This window comes from Girardinichthys multiradiatus, chromosome 5 (assembly GCF_021462225.1).
Source record: "Girardinichthys multiradiatus isolate DD_20200921_A chromosome 5, DD_fGirMul_XY1, whole genome shotgun sequence".
In the NCBI taxonomy this organism is placed as follows: domain Eukaryota; kingdom Metazoa; phylum Chordata; class Actinopteri; order Cyprinodontiformes; family Goodeidae; genus Girardinichthys; species Girardinichthys multiradiatus.
This window is the reverse complement of record NC_061798.1, coordinates 19,180,885-19,199,894: the sequence shown is the minus strand read 5'-3', so window position 1 is coordinate 19,199,894 and position 19,010 is coordinate 19,180,885. Positions and strand designations below refer to the sequence as shown.

At 38.8% G+C, this 19,010-nt stretch overlaps 2 protein-coding genes across 5 annotated transcripts in view; one reads left to right on the top strand and one right to left on the bottom strand.

The window, feature by feature from the left end:
* Nucleotides 1–444: 444 nt before the first annotated feature.
* primpol (primase and polymerase (DNA-directed)) lies at nucleotides 445–9,922 on the top strand. Of its 2 annotated transcripts, XM_047365020.1 has the most exons (15): nucleotides 445–1,111; nucleotides 1,722–1,907; nucleotides 4,039–4,252; nucleotides 4,336–4,430; nucleotides 4,527–4,665; nucleotides 5,928–6,075; nucleotides 6,152–6,251; nucleotides 6,332–6,456; nucleotides 7,848–8,010; nucleotides 8,087–8,184; nucleotides 8,502–8,588; nucleotides 9,083–9,191; nucleotides 9,274–9,350; nucleotides 9,459–9,505; nucleotides 9,617–9,922. In XM_047365020.1, the coding sequence occupies exons 3-15, from the start codon at nucleotides 4,079–4,081 to the stop codon at nucleotides 9,833–9,835; spliced, it is 1,581 nt and encodes a 526-aa protein (XP_047220976.1). In that variant the 5' UTR covers nucleotides 445–1,111; nucleotides 1,722–1,907; nucleotides 4,039–4,078; the 3' UTR covers nucleotides 9,836–9,922. The 2 variants fall into 2 exon arrangements, with proteins under 2 accessions (XP_047220976.1, XP_047220975.1); XM_047365019.1 differs by lacking the exon at nucleotides 1,722–1,907 and having other exon boundaries at nucleotides 448–1,111.
* A 243-nt stretch (nucleotides 9,923–10,165) lies between these two features.
* acsl1a (acyl-CoA synthetase long chain family member 1a) overlaps nucleotides 10,166–19,010 on the bottom strand; it is a 30,032-nt gene continuing 21,187 nt past the window's right edge. For all 3 annotated transcript variants that reach the window (XM_047365018.1, XM_047365017.1, XM_047365016.1), the window contains exons 12-21: nucleotides 16,883–17,017; nucleotides 16,651–16,785; nucleotides 16,341–16,436; nucleotides 14,923–14,995; nucleotides 14,704–14,792; nucleotides 13,501–13,617; nucleotides 13,274–13,417; nucleotides 13,070–13,171; nucleotides 12,915–12,986; nucleotides 10,166–12,739 (exon numbers count right to left, since the gene is read on the bottom strand). In XM_047365018.1, the coding sequence (XP_047220974.1) occupies nucleotides 12,599–12,739; nucleotides 12,915–12,986; nucleotides 13,070–13,171; nucleotides 13,274–13,417; nucleotides 13,501–13,617; nucleotides 14,704–14,792; nucleotides 14,923–14,995; nucleotides 16,341–16,436; nucleotides 16,651–16,785; nucleotides 16,883–17,017 (1,104 nt within the window). In that variant the 3' untranslated portion in view covers nucleotides 10,166–12,598. The remainder of the gene's footprint in view (nucleotides 12,740–12,914; nucleotides 12,987–13,069; nucleotides 13,172–13,273; nucleotides 13,418–13,500; nucleotides 13,618–14,703; nucleotides 14,793–14,922; nucleotides 14,996–16,340; nucleotides 16,437–16,650; nucleotides 16,786–16,882; nucleotides 17,018–19,010) is intronic.

The window sequence follows — 19,010 nt, the reverse complement described above, 5'->3', positions numbered from 1 at the left end:
GACTCTGACTGAAGACACTCTCTTGTTGTAGGACAGTCTCATCAGGATGATCCTCAGGGTTCTCCATAATGTTCTTCATTTATGAAGAATCCTTCTTTGCACAATGATCTCCAGAGGTTCTAAAGGAGTTTCCAGAACAGAGCCAGCCTTTTTTATCAGCTTGTTGAGCTTTTTTAAGTCCCTGGTTCTGATGCTGCTTCCCCAGCAGATGATGGTAGAAGAAATCACACTTTCCACAACAGACTTATAGAAGATATGCAGCATCTTCCTGCAAACACCAAAGGACTTAAGCTTCCTCAAGAAGTACAGTAAAAGATAAATAATAATTTTTTTATTTTACTCGTTTCCCCCACGAGTATAATGACGGATTGTTTAAAATTCTTCAGTACGAGACTATGCTTTTGCAGTAAAAGATGGATTTATTTTTAAGACTTGTAAAATATTCCAGGAGTGTCAAAACGTGTTGAGGCTGCTGCATTTGTGTCTTAAATCTCAGTTTAGGCAAAGCATTTCAATCATTAAAGTAAAAGAAGAGCAGCTATACATAAAACACCGTTAATTTCATATTAACAATTTCTTTTTTGTTATTCCAGGAAGAAATTTTTATACCTTTCATTATTTAAGGCAAAAAAAAAAAAAAAAAAAGTCCAGGAAATTTATCTGTTACTTTTTCAATTTCTGCAATTTTCACTTTTTCTGATCTATGCTTATATTTTCTAGATTGTTCGTATCAAAAAAACAAAAACAAAAACGGGAAAAGCAGTTACTTATTTTAGAGAAGTAGCTTTAATTTGAAAAAACCTACCGGAAATGGATCAGTGGATGATACCATCATTAGTGTGTGGAGGGGGAAATACACAGCAACGGTTTCTCTGAACCGGTGAATAAGCTACAGCTTTTTACATTGCGCTGATCTGAAGACTTTTTATTCAAGGTCGATAATGTTGGGCTTAAGATTCAAGATGAGTTGGATGATTGCAGGTGAATCGTGTGACCGGAGCAAATCCATTTCCGGTTTCTGAAGCGCCAAAACAGAATCACCTATTTTCATGGAGTCTGAAACAGAAGCTGAAAGGAGACAACAAGTGGACATTTCACCATAAATAAAGCGGTAATGCAACACAGCGAAGTCTGTAGACTAATTAGCACTGAAGTTAACAAGTTAACTTATAACTAGTTAATTGTTGCTGAGGGGAAAGTTTTTCTTTTCAAAGGCTTCAGTTTACTTTTCTAACGCAAAAATGTAACTAAATTACAGGTTTTGTTCTGCTTAAAATGTATTTTAAATTTGACCTAAGACAAAGATGTGTCTGTACCTAAAATAAAAGATACAGGAACCAGTTGTTCATTTTTTCTACATTCTGCCCCGATGCAATAATAAATTATATGTCATCATGGCAAACATTTTTGTATTTTGTTGTCCAATATTTATCATAGAACCACCCTTTGCTGCAATTCATTTCACCATATTTGCATATTTAGAGAAGAAAGTCTTTGCCCGTTGAAGCTCTGTCAGATTGGATGGAGAACATCTGTGAACATCCCTCTTTAAGTCTTGCCACAGATTATCAAATAGTTTTAGGTGTTAACTTTGACTAGGCCATTCTAACACATGAATATGCTTTAACCATTATTGTATCTCTGTCTGTATGTTTAGGGTTGTTGTTGTGCTGGAAGTTAAACCTTCACCCTAGTCTAAAGGATGTTGCCATTCCTTACAGGTTTTCCTCTGGAGTTGCTCTCTCCATCCATCCCATGAGCTCTGACCAGATTCTTTTTTTATCTGGTGAAGAGAAGCATCCCCTCAGCATTACTGAACGACTCTCACTGGCAGCATCTGGTCACTTAACTAGCGATTCTTTTCCAATCGGTTCTGTACAGAAGCATCAACACTTCTGATAAGTCAGGTTAATTCAGTGCATTTATACAGCGCCATTCACAACACATGTTGTCTCAAGGCTCTTTACAAATGCCCAGTCAACGTTTTAATTGATCCTAGTTATCAAACAGTGCAGCCAAGTTCAGTTCATTATTCAAATTGGTTAGAAAGTTTTTCTGTCTAAGGAAACCCAGCAGATTGCATCCAGTCAGTGACTTGCAGCATTCACTCCTCCCAGATGAGCATGTAGAGACAGTGGAGAGGAAAAACTCCCTTTTAACAGGAAGAAACCTCCAGCAGAACCAGACTTGGTGTGAGTGGCCATCTGCCACGACCGACTGGGGGTTTGAGAGAACAGAGCAGAGACACAAAGAGAACAAAGAAGCACTGATTTAGGAGACCTATTCAGCAGACGTGTCCAATGTGTGTCAAAGAGAGAGTACAGCGCAAAGTAGTTCCCTTTTAATAATCATGCTTTGTTCTTTCTTTTTAGTTTGACAAGTCATTAGGGACACATATATTCAGTAACTTTTATTCAAAAGAAGAATTAGATCCACCCAAATCTTTTGTTTTAATACAATTATTCAAATTTGGTAAATGTAGCAAGCATGTTCAATCTGTTACATGATCTGTTACGGATGCTGCATTGACTGTAGTTAAAGCTTCTTTTTTATTTCAACTTGTTATAATTTTAAACCTTTTTCCCCAATGGAGGAGAAGCTGCTATAAAACATTTTTTTTTTTAATGAAACATGTTAATTCACCAAAAAACTTTAATTTTCATTGTTTACTAACATTTAACTTTTCAACTCGGGTGATTTTGCCTGTTTTCTTTCAGAAATATTCTGTGCAAACAGAAAATTTGTTTATTTTTATTTACACAATTTAAATACAGATCAATAACTTCAAGAAAAAAATGTTAACAGTGCAGGAAGAGATAAAAAGCCCACAGTGGGCTTATAAGCCTCCACCCAGTATATCATATATATTGGTTGGGTATATATTGGGCATATATCATAATCCAACAATACAATCCGTGTTCAGTTGATCCTACATTTATGAGATATATGTTAGAAATTGTAAGAATCTGCAGGCCCTTAAACAGAGGAGCAGAATGACAATGATAATCTGATCATTTTTTTGTAAAGTTGTTGGCAAGGCAGTAAGATAGATGTGGGTATTTTAAACTATAATAAAAATGAGCAGATAGGCTGCAGTGATGTAACGACTGAACGAATATTAGAGGGGGTCAAAAGAAGAGATCACAGAGAAATTTCCCTGTATAAAGTCTAGTGGATTTCCATGGCAAGGAGGATTTTTTTCGGAGCCAGTTTATACCCAATACTGAGAAAGAAAGTCATTAAACTTTTTGGATATATTAAAAGAATTTGTGAAAGATGTTAAACCATCTGAGAATATAGAGGTTAACTCAAGGTTACTTCTTTCTCTTTGTAATAATTAATTTGATACTTCCCAGGTAGCTTAAATATCTTTGCAACCCTTACATTTTCCACTAAAATATTTCTTTTTTCATTTCTAAAAAGATGATTATATTTATTCCTGTTAGATTTGTAAACACTATAGGTAAGAGGGGTGGGATTTATTAGTATCTCATAAAGTGTGTTCCAGGAATCAATGGCCAGATTTTTTTTTTTTAATTTGGTAATATTTGACTTGTTAATGATTCTTTTATTAATCAAGTTTTTGATGGTTTAACCAAAGACAGTTGAAATATGGCAAGATGGTCTGACAAGTCAAAAAGCAAAACCCCCAAAATCCTTACATTATTTAGAGTTAATTAGGATGTTATCAAAGTTGCTGAGTTTGTACCAACCCTGGGAGCTTTATGAATCAGTGGAAAAACAGAATTAGAATAAAGAACATTTGAAACATCTGCAGCATTCACATCCAGTTTGCTAAGTTTATTTTCCTTCTGTATCAGGTCAAGTGACTTAGACAGACGGTTGTTTGAATCAGGTGGGCAATAAACGACACCAAAATTGACCTTTCTATAACCTGAAGCTCTACAGAGAAAGATTCAGAGGATGTCTCTGAATTCAAGGCCATGTCTCTGAAAAACATGACTGAACTGATCATATTTGCAAGGTAAACTGTATTTAAGTGAAAACAATTGTGCTAACGCTGCTCTTTCCTTGCAGGCTCATTGTATTGCATGTGAGTGACCAACAGGACCTAAGGATGAGCAGGTGGGGAGAGCGGCTGAAGAAAGTGGAGCAGCTGGCTCAGTCGTTCCAGCAGAACCCCCTGACTACGCCCTACAAACCTCGGCTGTGGCCGTGCCAGCCCTCCTCTGTCTGGAGACTCTTTCCTCGGCAGAGCCTGGCCATCAGCTTTGCTCAGAGCTGCAAAGAGGTACCTCTTTAATGAGCGACGTGTGGTTTTCTCTCTGTGTGTGGAGCTAAAACGGCTGATGCGTGTCAGTTTTTAATTTACAGGCTGTGCATGTTTTTGCACTTGAAAAAGAAAAGGCTCCAGAGGGTCAAAGGATCTACCTGGTCACAAGTTACAGCGAGCTGTGGCATTATTACAGGTAAACGCTATGTTTTTGTAGTAGAGTTGAGGTCTTTTTTGGGTTTTTTATTCACATAAAATGTTAAATAACTTTTAATTCCTCCACATGTTCTAGGGTTTACCCTCAGTCCTTGATGCACTGCTATGAGGTGATACCAGAGGAGGCAGTGTGTAAGCTTTACTTTGACTTGGAGTTTCACAAACCCTCAAACAAAGGATCGGATGGGAAGTCAATGGTTGCCCGGCTCATCCAGGTTGGCAACATTTGTATGCTCACATTCACAACCAAACATCCCATCCTGGTTATCTGTCTATTCAGATCGTATTTTCTGTTAAAGAAAGTTATTTGTTGAATGTATTTTGTTGCTTAGTTACAATGATAAGAGAACCATCAGCTCTGGAGATTAATTCACCAATTACTGAAGCAATTATTGTTGTAAATAAGCTTTATGTTGCTTCCTGGCATATAAACCAACACTACCATTCTGTTCCCTTCCTGAGGACACATTATTAGGCACACCTTACCAGTCCCTGGTTGGATCTCCTTTTGCCTTCAGAACTGCGTTAATTGTTCATGGCATCAATTCAACACTGTGTCAGAAACATTTCATATTCAAAGATTTTGGTCCATATTGACTTGACAAGCAGTTCCTGCACATCCATGCTACGGATTTCCCATTTTGCCACATCTCAGAGGAGCTCCATGGGACTGGAGCTTTAAAACTCTTTATCCTGCTGGAGATAGGCATCAGAGATTGGATACTCTGTGTTCATAAAGGGATGGCCATGGTCAGCAACAGTACTCCATTATTCTGTTGAACTAGGCTCAGCTGGCACTAAGAGGCCCAAGAAAATAACCCCTACAACATTACACCACCAGCCCGAACTATTCATGTAAGGTAGAATGGATCCATGCTTCCATGTTAGGACTCCATCATCTGAACATTGCAGCTGAAATCAAGATTCTTTGGACAAAGCAATGTTTTTCCGGTCCTGTTCTGGTGAGATGGTGAGACTGAGGGAATTGTACCCTCGGTTTTTCTGTTCTTTCATGGCGGGAGTGGCACTCGGTCTGGTCTTCTGCTGTCCTAGCCCATCTGGTTGAAGGTTTGGCTTGTATGTTCAGAGTAGGTATTCATTCCACATATCTTGGTTGTAACGAGTGGCCATTTGAGCTACTGTTGTCAAACCCGTCACCCCGTTCTATAACATCATTACAGCATTTTCTTTCACTGAATATTTGATCTTTTTCAGACCACCCTCTATAAACCCAACAGATGGTCATGTGTGATGATCATGCATGGTTCAGAAATATTTACACCAACAAAAATCACCTAAATTCCCCTTTCTGACGCTCAGTTTGAACTTCTGCAAGTCTTCTTCATCAGCATTCAGTTGCTGAATTGTGATTGGCTGATTCGCTATTTGTGGGAGCAATCAAATGAACAGGTGTGCCTAATAAAACGGCCCGTGCGTGAATTGTATGAACGTTGTTTTTGTTGTTGTGTGTTGACAGTATGTCTGTGACAAGTTGATGGACATTTATGGGATTGAATGCTCTGTGGAAAATGTCCTGAACCTGGACTCCAGCACGGAGGAGAAGTTCAGTCGACATCTTATCTTCATGCTTCAGAATGCAGCTTTTAAAGACAACATCCATGTTGGTATGCTCAGCCTCACACGGAAACCATGAAATGTGGTTTTTCTTTGGATGATTCATGTATCCTTTTTATTTTTCAGGAAGATTCATCCACGCTATTCTTCAGCCCATCGTCACCAAACTCAGAGGCGAAAGTGGTCTTTGTAAAGCAGATGTTCCACAGACAGACAGCAATAAACAGTGAGTTTCCTTTTTAGGACTCGTCAAAGTCTGCTTGTCATCAGTCTGTATAATTCCTGTGATTGTTGTGCTCACTGCAGAACACATGTTGTTTCTGAGACGGCTCAGAGTCCAGATATGAAGAGGCGAAAACAGGAAGGGAGAGACCTCAGCTTCCTGCTGGTGAAAAACAAGGACGGCCATAGCTGCCTTTTTGTTGATCTGGGTGAGATGAATCAGAGTGTTTGGTTTAACAAAGTAAATTAAACATATTACCGTATTTTCCGCACTATAAGGCGAACTTAAAAACCATTAATTTTCTCAACAAATGACAGTGCGCCTTGTAATCCGGAGCGCCTTATATATGGATCAATTGGTTAATTGGTTGATCCATACTGGTTGTACACGGCGCTCTGTCAAAATGTTTCAGTACGACTGGTAAACTACAAAGCCGCACCGCTTGCAGCATTACGGCTACCGTAGTCAGGGGCGTCGCCGAAGTAATAGCGGTAAACACCTGTACTGTGCTTACTCCTAGTCCAACACCACTTGTGTGTGTATAACGACCCCAAAATTGCACCTTTCAAGAGACACGCTTACGATGCTGAGTTCAAACTCAAGGCTGTCAGCTACGCAGTCGAACATGGGAATAGAGCAGCAGCGAGAGAATTCAACAGTTAACGCTACTATATTGTGAATGTACTCACGTTTGATTTAGTGCATCAAACTGTTTCTTTTACGTGTTTACTGAATCGGGGAAAAGTTCCCTTTCACGTTTTAACTAACGTTTGATTTCAACTTCAACTTCATAGACTCCAATGCATTCCTAACGTGCGGTTGGTTCTATTCAATAGATTTCTATGTAGAGGAGACCTTACCATGAGAGTGAATGGAGTTATCAGAACGCTGGTTTGTAGTGTATTAATAAAGTTTGACTGACTGACTTATCTGACTGTTTTGTTGACATTCTCTTTAGCACAGCTCCATCTAGTGGATGCATAACGCAACTCCAGTCAAACGTTTGACTGCAGTAGCTTCTATTCTATGCGCCTTATAATCCGGTGCGCCTTATAGTGCGGAAAATACGGTACTTAATATTAAACATATGTAATTTTTTAATAAGTTAATTAATATTATTTGTAATTATCGAGTTTTTAAGATTAAGTGGAAAAGAACAAAACAGATAAAGATAAAATGTGCCTTAATTTCCAAATGGACTACAAAAATAGAAAGACTGAAAAGTTTGAATAAGACGTTCCGTGCTTTCTGTGGCCCTCGGGTTGTCAGGAATGTAGCTGCAGGACAGGGGCCAAAATGAAAAAAATGAAACATCACTCTGAGTTTTAGTTTTTATGTTGGGTTCTGACAGGAAACCTAAGAGCTCTGGAGGGTTTGCAGGGTGAAACCAGTTCAGATAAAGATGTTGGATCATGTCCATTAAAAGCATTAAAAACAGTAAAATACACTTCTTAGCACCTTTATATTGTTTTAGCCTTTTATTAATAAACCATTAAAGAGAGTGACAGGACTGGGCTGAAGTATTTTACTGAACTCTTGATAGATAAATCTTACATCTTTATATCTCTGGATGATAACAGTTTCATTTAACACTAACAGGTGTGTACACCAAGAACAGGAATTTTCGGCTCTACAAGTCCTCAAAGGTGGGGAAGAACGCTGCATTCACTGTAGCCCGAGACAACCAGTTTGTTGCCAAACCTGCCAAAGAGATGTCTGTTGAGGAAAGTGTCTTCCTGGCATCTTTAGTGTGTAATATCAGGTAACTATGAGCTTTTGAAATGCTGTAAAATTAATTTCCTTTTTTTTCTGGACCAACACTTGTTATTTCTTATCAGCTTCACAGGCCAGAGGATTCTTACTTGGGAGACCCCAGAAACGAAAGAGACTAAAACCCCAACACCTTACTGTGAGCAGGGATTGGATTCAAATCCAGGTAACCTTGAACTAAATCTAACAATATTTCTCTTCTGTCTTTCATACAAATCAATACGCAGTCTGCTGTGTGTTATGTATATTCTGCTACACATGCTGCAGACTGTGCTGAAAGTCCTCTAAACAGTGAAGATGAAAGCTTTGATAGTTTTTTCATCCTCTGTGAGCTCAAAATAGGAAATAGTCTTTGTTTTACACATCATAGCAGTTTTCTAGCTTGCATGCATATATTGTACAAATTGTCTCAGGTGTTACTTTTGATCTATTTTGAGTCTGAATACTTTTCACTCAGAACTTCTCCTGGTCTATTTTGGACAGGCACATTTTCTGGCTGCCTTTCCTCTCCTTACCGAGAGGTGGACAACTTTGTGTTGACCTTGGTCAGAAAGGATGGGCTTCAGGGAAGTAAGTGAGGTCACAGGAGGCACTTCTGAAAAACCTCTTTACATATGAAATTATAAATAAAACCAATCTTTCTACACGTCTCTTTCATAAATCTAATCGTTTCATAGATGTCAGTGCTGTTGCTTCAATTGGTTTCATCAGTATTATTGTCTTATATTGTATTATATATTAAATTGTAGAAGATTGCTATATCATTACTATGTCTATATCATTTGATTGTATTAAAAACTTTACACTGTCGGTGCTTAGTATCACAATTAATTAAACAGTTTTTTTTGCATCATAGGAAAAAAATCCAATTGTCTTGTGGCAATGATTATATCGGAAACATATGACCTATTCCTTTTTTAATGATAAAAATGGCATGCCCAGCTATGTTTTTCTTAAGGAATTCTCTGAGTTTTCCAGGATTCGTTGTTAGGTTGTCAGGCTCCTTGTTGGAGCCTGGATCTCTGAATTTGCCTGATTTTCACATTGCTTCCTAAACTCAACAGGCATTCGAAGATGGAGCTACTTTGCTGCAGAGCAGCTTCTTGTCTATGACATTGCCAAATACCGCTGGTGTGAAAACGTGGGCAGGTTTCATAAGAGCAACAACGTCATGTATGTACAATACCTCGCTTGCAGTTCTGAATGCTTTCTCTGGGTTGGTGGTGTTCTCACTGAGCCTCCCCATCTTCTGCAGGATTGTTGTAGACCTTAAAGAGGAGGTCTGGTACCAGAAGTGTCACGATCCGGACTGCAGGAACTTCAGGTCCTCAAGTATGCTGTGACCTTAAATTACTACATTTTTTTAAATAAGATTTCAAAATAACAGTATCTATAGCGGGAGAAATTGTAAACTGGTGATAGTAGCATTTGCTGTTGCAGGTTTTCCACTGCCCCAAGAGATCTGTGTCAGCTACATCCTCACTCTGGTTAGTTCATGTCAATCTGCGTTCTAACGAATGAAAACAAATGAAAGACTGTTTGTGTCCAAGTATGTGCAGCTTCCACATTGAGTGAGCATGACTACTTTTACCTGACAGGACGAGGAGGATCAGGCATACCTAATGGACGACATTGGCAACATTTTACCCAGCCAGGCCCCAAACAGCTTCGTCTGTCCGGCGGAGGAGACTCCTGAAGCGTGGGGGGATGAGCAGGACGAGCGGGAATATTTAAAGAGCCTGAATGACTTTGAACAAAACAGTGCGGAGATCTCAGACCAGCTTTTGCTCAAATGTGTGGCAGACTTTGACTCCTAGAGGGCGACTACGTTCTGTCGCGGTGACTCTAGCGTCATGGAAACACTCACACTTACTCATATACACAGAATAAACTGTTTAAATCAGCTTGTAAGCACACCTTTTTTTAAACATACGATAAATGCAGGCAGAAAAAAGAAAAAAAGATTAAAAACTAGTACAGATTCACTTAAATGTCATAAGCCTTTCATTACTTGTTTAAATGTTGTTTTTGAATAATTATTGGGGCCCAAACCTCTTGAGTAACACAACTGTACATATCATAGACCATTACAAAAAACAAAAAGAGGGTTATAAAAGATAAACTGATAAATAACACTTGCACAAAACTTCTGAAAGAAAATATTTTATTTGACAAAGATCCTATGCTCTACATTTCAAAGAAAACTTAATTTTTCCCCATTTCTTTTTTTTATACAAGCCATAAACAAGTAGCAGAGCTTTTAACATCAAGGAGCTCTTGATATGTTGAGTTTTGCAGAGAAGCACACTAAATTGAAACGAGAAGACATTTTTGTTTTTTAGACGGCCTATACATTTCAGACCATCATTGAAGGACATCTGAATTAATTTAGAAAAACTGTCGTTCGGAAAATGATCACAAGAAAACATCTTCCTTCAAAGCAGGTGAGTCAAATATATATTCAAGTTTACAAATCTTTATATTGAGACCTGTGGGCCTCCATGTTTTAAATTGAAACTTTAAACTTGACCCAGGAAAGTACCATTTTTGTAAATATTAGCAGCACAGCTTTCACACTGTGTTTATAACAAATTTTGTTATAAACACATAATAAACATAAATGTTATAATTCCCTTCTTGACAAAACATTAGTTGGTAATTTGTTCTGGTGTAACTGTTTATGACTAAAAACACTTACCAGTAAAGCTGTTGAAATGAACTATGATGTCTCGATTTAACTGGTTTACTTCCACTATATCACACACACATTTCAAACAGATTCACTTTTAAATGTTAATAAATTGACATTTACAATGATGCTAAATTTGATCAACTGTGTTTTATGATAGCTTTCTTCAAGATGCATTTACTGTTTTTTTCGTACTTCAGGTTTTGTGGTTGAGTTAGATCTATTTTCCCTGCAGATGTTGGGAGCAAGGAATTCAAATATGTACTACTACTTTGGCAATACCTTGTTTATTTGTTTTTGTTGTCATCAGAGTAGATATTTGTATGGGGAGTGTTGTGCGAAGTTAATTTGTATTTGTTCAAATTGGGAATAAACATTTCACGGGTCCCAGAATTGAGAGGGACGGTAAGTTGTAAGATGAGCAGAAAACTAAGTCCCTTAGGGTTGTTATAAAGGCGACTTAGGATTTCACATGACTTATGGGTCTGCACAAACAGACCCTCAGTACCTTCTAGTGTTTCATCATCCATATGATGAATATAAAGGAAAAAAAAGGCCTCTGGACACATTTTTAAGTCATACTGTTCAAACTTTAAACCGCAGCTGTAAAATGTAGCTTTTAAGCGTTTATAGTAGAGATGCACTGAGGTATCAGCTTGATTGGCTCTGATGTGACCAGCCAGCCGGTTAGACGCTCAAAAATTTGATCTTTTTCAGATCAGCGAGCGCACCATACCTAAATGCAACCAGACTGCAGGAAAAACGACACTCTTTGGTGTGGGCGCTATAATGTAATGGAGAGAAGACTGGAAATGAGCCATTTTCTGTCTCAATGGGGTGTTTGAAATGCCATCAGTGCAGATGGTCGTATGCTTAAAATGTCAACTGCGTAATAATTTTGTCTTTGATTAAAAATTATATTAAAGTCTTGTTTTACAGGGACATGCCTCTCACACATGGCGTGACATCACCACTGCTCCCAACATAACTGATTAATGATCACTCACCATTCGAAGGTTAGAAGATGAAATTGTTTCTTTGCTGTTCTCGTATCTCTTTATGTTCTAGCTCCTAAAGAGAAATCAGGATTGGCTAAAATTGAAAGCCCAACAAACGTTAAAGCTGACCAAAACTGGAAAGCTGTGATAGGGGCAACTTTAATTAACACTGGTGATGTTGAGAATAAAACTCTTGTTTTTATGGTTTTATGCTTGTCAACTTTTTGGATGAGAACTTAAATGTGTTGTTTTTATATAGAAATATCTGCTTGTACAATACAGCTACATTAAATATTTTACATGCACTATACATAAACGAAGCAAAGGCACATGAACCCAAACAGACTCTTATCTGAACCTTTTTGATACAGCCTAATGAAGTCTGCCCTTCAGCCTTCTATACTGAGACACTCAGGAATGCAGGATTTTATAACTACAGAGTCTCAGACATGCTATTCTGCATACAAATAGTTTTCCAGCACATAAACTATTTACAGGCTTGATTATCACATTAAATACCAACTTAAATAGTTAACCAAATCATTAAATAGCTTGGCATATAAATAGTTCTGACTGAGTCAATGTAAAAGCTCTCTAGTTAGCAAGTCTTCTGCCAGAATAAAAAGGTAAAGAATTTTTCAAGAGCTCAAATTTTTTTACAATAAGGAGGTCTAATGGCAGTGAAGGCATAAGGAGCTCACATTTACTCTTTGTGATGTTTTCCTGTACAATGTTTCATCAAGGTAATGTATTAAATGGACATTCATTTCCCTGTTTGTTTGCAACATCTCCTATGAAATGATTTGAACTGTCACCCAGCAGACAAAATACAGAGATTCTTCTGTAGAAATGATTTGGTTGTTTGTGTGGCCATGCGGTCGGTCAGTTCCAGCTCACATTTTGATATTGGCATAAAGTTCATCAATCTGCTCTCTGAAGTGACTCCGCAGCTCGTTCCTCTTGGCCTTCAGGGTGGGGGTCAGCAGACCGTTTTGGACACTAAACATCTCAGGATGTAATGCAATGTCTCTCACCTACAGTGGAACAGAGAGATCAAGATAAATGAGTAGCTTGGGTTTTGCGTCTTCATAATCATTCCAGAATGGCTGCTTTGTGAATGCATGTAAATTTAAACTGGTAAAATATGTTGTTGCATTACTTCTACAAAGTTTTTTGAAGTGGCAAAAAGTTTTAGCCAACATGAGTCACCTGTTCAAAAGACTTAAGTCCAGCTTCTTTGCCCAAATTCAGGATGTCCTCCAGAATGGCCCCCTTTAGGTCCTTAAAAATAACAATGGAAAAACACGCGTCAGACCTGAAATCTAGAGCTGTGTGATTAGATTGCCGCTTTTATTAAATCTAACCTTGTTCTTGCACAGCTCGAGGTAGGTTCCCTCAAATCCTTTTTTCTTGGCCCAAAAAGGTAAAAAGTCTGGATCCGGTACCACTATCCCCACTAGGCATGCCTAAGACACAAGAAGAAAGAAAGCTAAATGAAGCAAAAATGTTTGCAGCATTATGCAAACAAAGGTTAGTTTCTTTAAGGTGAATCTGTATGAAAAATTAACCTTTAAGCTGTCACCGTGAACAAATATCTGAGCCACTGGATCGCTGCGGTTATAAATGGTCTCTATTTTCTCCGGGGCGATGTACTCTCCTTGCGCCAGCTTGAAAATATGTTTCTTCCGGTCAATGATCTTCAGAACACCATTCTGCAACAAATACAAGCGTTTTTAAAGCTTAAAACTCTATAATTTGTAATCCCAATTTTACATTGCTACTGTATTTTATTTACTGGAAGCCATTTCCCAATGTCTCCTGTGTGCAGCCATCCATCCTTGTCGATTGCCTCTGCTGTTCTCTCAGGGTCTTTCAAGTATCCCTTGAATACGTTTTCTCCTTTGACACACACCTGCAATAAAACACAGGTTACAGATCGACATGTAACTTTCCAACAGGCTAATGTTCTCTTCCTATCATTGTTAATCTTGTATTTAAAGATACACATCCCATTTCCCATACACTCGATTTTAGACATTTTTGTGTATTAAGCCTATTCATAGGCTTGTATCTGTTTTTGTGACATGCACATTCGCTTCAAGCATGTTGATGTAATACCAGTAAAAGAAAACATGAGATAAAAACCAAAATAAATCTTCAGTGATAAATCCACAGAGAATCAGGCCAGTACCACTACTTCTTTACATTATTTAATCTATTCATGAAATAAATATCCAAATGCACAAACTTCATGGTGTCCTCTTTTTTTTTTACTGCAACCAGTAAAAAGTATTTAAGGACTTAATATTGACTTGTTTCTGTTTGTATGCTAGAGATGCACCAATCATATTCAATCGTTTTTGCCTTGATCAGCTCTGATCCGTGATCAGCAGGTCAAAGATTTATTTTTCAATTTATTAAATGTAGCAAAACTAAGAACTCCTGCCATTTTTCTCAGTCAACAGCTTGTATTGTTTGATGCACTTTGTTTTGGGATTTAATAAAAATCAGATAAAGATGAGGGACAAGTGCTTTGATGCACAGTGGGGTTAATCTTGCAATTCTTTCATATTCTGTTGGATACAAAACTTATCTCTATCAATAAACTTTTATGATCAATTGTTGCTACATTTAACCGCTGAAATAAAACAATGTTTGCACACATTAGTTTGTATGTCTTAACAGTCCTTAAGGAAAATAGTAATGATCAGCAGATCAGACTTCAAAGAAAGCTGGAAAAGGAATGGAAGAGAATGATTTGAAATTGCAAGACATTGCTGCCAATCGTCCGGATTTGCACTAAACAAACCCAACAGGCGTACTGCCACCTTGTTGATGATCGCAATTTTCTCGAGGTACATGGTGTAATCAGGAGGCTGTAACGACTCTAGATACTTAACCATGGTCAAAAGAGTATGCAATGTTGCATTGTTGTGAAACGCATAAAGCGATATGGAGACACCCAAGATGGCGGACTATAATAGAGCTTGAGCCTCACCTCTCCTTCTCCATTGGCTGCTAGGTAATTCATTTCTGCCACATCCACCACTTTTACGGCATTGCATGGCAAAGGAGGCCCGACATGACCTGAGGACACAACACTCATGTTTACTTTCATTTATTTACACATTATTGTCCTCAGACGCTGCGTTTCCTCATAGCATGGCCTTCTCAATTGAAGCTTAGGCAACACTTTGTAAAAGACTGAAAGCTTTACCTGCTGACCAGTCTCCAGGCATGGACATGGTGCACCCAGCTGTGCATTCGGTCTGCCCGTAGCCTTCGTAGAACTGTAGGAAATGCTGATGTTAGTGGTGGCATTTGTGATGTAAAGTACACGTTTTTAGTGCAATAAATAGTGTTTAGGTGTTTTTGACTGACATCATGAGACCAAGACGACATCTAACAGTTGATCCCGCAGTACCTCGCCATTGTTGGGCTTCAAACAGGATGTTCTCAGATGGACGTGGCCACTGAGCTTAGAGTATTACCAGCAGGTTGCAACAGAGATAGACTGGAAGAGTCACAGAAAGTCAAAGAAGTGGACATCCTTTGGCCACATCCAACACTGATAACCGGTTCATTGTGAACAGTGCCCTGCAGAAACCCATGATGAATGCCACTCAACTCCAGGCATATTTAAGGGAGATGAGAGGAACTCATGTCGTGCCAGATCATTCGAAACCGTTTACATCAGTATGGTCGGCATGCTGGACGACCTGCAAGGGTACCTGACCACTCCACCAGGCACAGGCATAATTGTCTGTCATGGGCCTGGGAGCATTTATGCTAGACGAGGGACCTGTGGGCCTCATTGCTGTTCTCTGATGAGAGTCGATTCACGTTTAGCAGAAATGCTGTTGGAGACGTCAAGGAGAACGCTGTGCATCAGCCACTGCTGTCACCAAATGAGCCTTTGATGGTGGTGGTGGTGCTCTACACTGAATGGTAGAGTGACGAGCCCATACTACCTGAGTAACATCATTAATCCTGTCATGGTTCCCCTGCATGAACAACACAGGCCTAATTTCATCTTCATGGACAACAATGCTCCAGGTCATCAAGGTCGCATCATTAGGGAACAACTGCAGGAGACTGGGGTACCTCGAATGGAGTGTCCTGCATTTTCTCCAGACTTGAAACCTATAGAAAACCTATGGAATCAGCTCAGTCACCATCTAGAACCTCGTAACTTTACCCCAGAACCTCAATGACCCGAGGGCCGTCCTTCAAGAAGAGTGGGATGTCATGCCTCAACGGACAATAAGTTGACTTGTGAACATCATGAGACGTCGTTGTCAAGCTGCAATTGATGCTCAAGGTCACATGACATGTTAATAAGACATTGACATTTTTTGTTGTGGTATAACACTGTTGCTGGCTTTTGTTTCAATAAATTGTTTGAGATGAGGAAATCCCCATTGCATGTATCTACTTAAATGCCCTACTTTTATTATATAATATTAGTGTGGTGTTGTATGTTTTCCATAAATTTCACCCAAAAGCCAAATATATCCAAGTTTTTGTGAGTAATGTATAACCAATCAGATCTCTTTACTTAGTGTTGATGAAAACACATTTGACTCTAATCATAATGATAAATACACAGATGTGACGGGCATTAATTTGACTGACCTGACAGCCGAGAGCAGCTCGCAGGAAAGTCAGAATGGTTGGAGATACGGGTGCTGCTCCGGTGATCATGAGTCTCACCTGTCCACCCAGGCTCACCTGTAAAGATTAAATACATGCTGAAATTTAGTTGTTAAAATAAACATGGCCTTTATTTCTTGATATTGAGGGATACTTTAAACTGTGCTTAAAACCTACTACTGTGTATGCTTTCATTTAAACCCCAGTTCACCTTAGTCCTGGTTAAATGTTTTTATAGTCTAACTTTTTATGAGGCCAAGGAATGGAATACAAAATGTATTATTTTTCTTACTTGTACTTTTTTGAAGATGAGTTTGTCCCACATGCTGTCCTTTCTCATCACTCCATTTTTGAGCTCTGCTTCCTTCCTTCTGAAGGCAAAATCTAGCAGCCATCTTTTTAGAGGTGTGTTGGCCTGGCTGAAAACCTGTAGAGAAATGAGAATATATCAATTACTCCACACCAAGGCAAATAAACTAAGTAGAGCAACACCATAGATAAAGAAAGATCAAGCACCATCTGACCTTGTCAAACATGCGGTTGAGGAGACGGGGGACGACGGGGAAGACTGTTGGCTGCAGAGTTTTTAGATCATCCATTAGGAGGCGGATATCCCCTTGGAAGTAGCCTATCCGTGCCCCGTGGATGAGGATGACACCCTGAGGAAGAAAAACACGCCACTCGTTCGTACTTTAAATCACAACTGGGATTTTTAGAACCACTGGAGGGCACCATCTACAAACCAATTTTGATCTCTTCTCAAGGCGTCCATGGAAAAATAAATCCCAATTTCCTCCTGTCAATAAGGCTGAGTTTTATGGTAGTATTAGTTTACAATGGTGCTGACACAACACCTCAGGTTTGAGAGCAACCACTTGAGAACATTTTGGGAGGAACACAGATTGCTTGAGCTTTGTTTTCTGCTGTCCATGTCATAAAATAAACCCCCACTTAACTCATACATACAATTAATTGTTTAAGAAAGGCAGCACAGGTTCAAAGAGGCCACCCTTGCTCTAGTAAAAGCAACTTTTGGCTGCTGGCACTTATGAAGCATGTTTGGTTTTCACTGGCAATAAGGATAACCTTCCAAGACATATTAATAAAATGGTTATACATACACATACATGTAAATACTGTTCCTTTTATATTTTATTTTATTTTGTCTAAAGTAAAATTTCTTGTTAGTGCACAAAATTCTGGCCAATAAAGCTGATTCTAAAGATCAAAGTTACATATTAGGGAGGAGATGCTGAACAAGAAACTCCTGAGGAGGCAGCCCGCTAACCGAGTGAAGGAGCACATAATGCGGTGTGCTTGGTGAGGGAGGCTGGGCAGCTGAGCGATTAACCATACATGGATTAGAGCTGAGAGGCAGTTGCATGAAATAGCTACATTGCTGCTTTTTCCTGTTAAGGTACACTATATTGCCAAAAGTATTGGGTCACCACCAAATCAGTGAATTCCGGGGTTCCAATCACTTCCATGGCTGCAGGTACAACGTACACCTGAAAGTAAAGTAAAGTAACGGATGCGCATCCACTGACATGGTGCAATATGGTGCTGGTGAGTTCCTTTTAAGGACTGCTGTCTTTGTTTTGATGGTTCCATATCAATGTTTTCTAGTGCAGCTGTATGTGCAAGTGGGCTGATAGCTAACATCCTTCCAACCAGGAGAAAAAGGAACGGGTCTGCACTGGGCATGGCCTGGTATGATATCCTAACGGTATCATAATCTTGAGTAAAAATATAGTTGAAAAGAGTTATTTGCAAGCTCTGTATAAAAAGACACATTGGGATTTTCTTCACATCTCTTTCTAACATTTAATCAGAGCAAAGTTTTCCTGTTTTAGGTGAATTAGGATTACCAAAAGTATTTACAATATCAAGTGGCAGAATAATGGGAGAGATCATTTTTTTTAGAAAACGTTTTCTTCAGATTTAAACTTTTGCATACTATACCTTTAAACAATTTGGGAAAGCCCACGTGATGATGTCAAAGCCTTGTAAAAGTTCTGATTTAATTAGCAACGTTTAAGTGAAATATTTTGATGTGATGCACTGCAATGGACCTTGCGGGGATGCTAGTTGAAACTCATAAGAGAGTGTCATTATCAGCAGTGATACAAGTCATGGATTGACATGGGCCGAAAGGCCGCTCAGACAGGAAGACGCCGTTACTCCAATGGCAACATAAAAAGCCAGATCACAATTTGCAAATCCACAGAGGGACAAAGACCATATCTTCTGAGACATGTTCTTTGGTCTTAACCAACTAAAATTGAAGTGTTTGGCCATAATGACTATCATTATTTTACACCATCCCAACTGTGAAGTATGGAAGTGGCAGCATCATGCTGTGGCTGTTTATTGCTGCAAGAGGCACTGATGCACTTCACAAAATAGGTGGCATAAGGAGGAAAGAACATTATGTAAAAACATTTATGCAACATTTCAAGACAACAGCAAGGAAGTTAAAAGCTAGGCCCAATAGGTCCTTCAGTTCTCGTTATTAGTTGCCAAGTGAATTAAGGAGGAAAAGTCAATGGTTTGGAGTGGCCTTTACAAAGCACTGATCTCATTCTCATAGGAAATGTGAGGGAAACTGAAACGGTATGGAAGGATGTAATTGACGTAATTATCTGGTTTCAT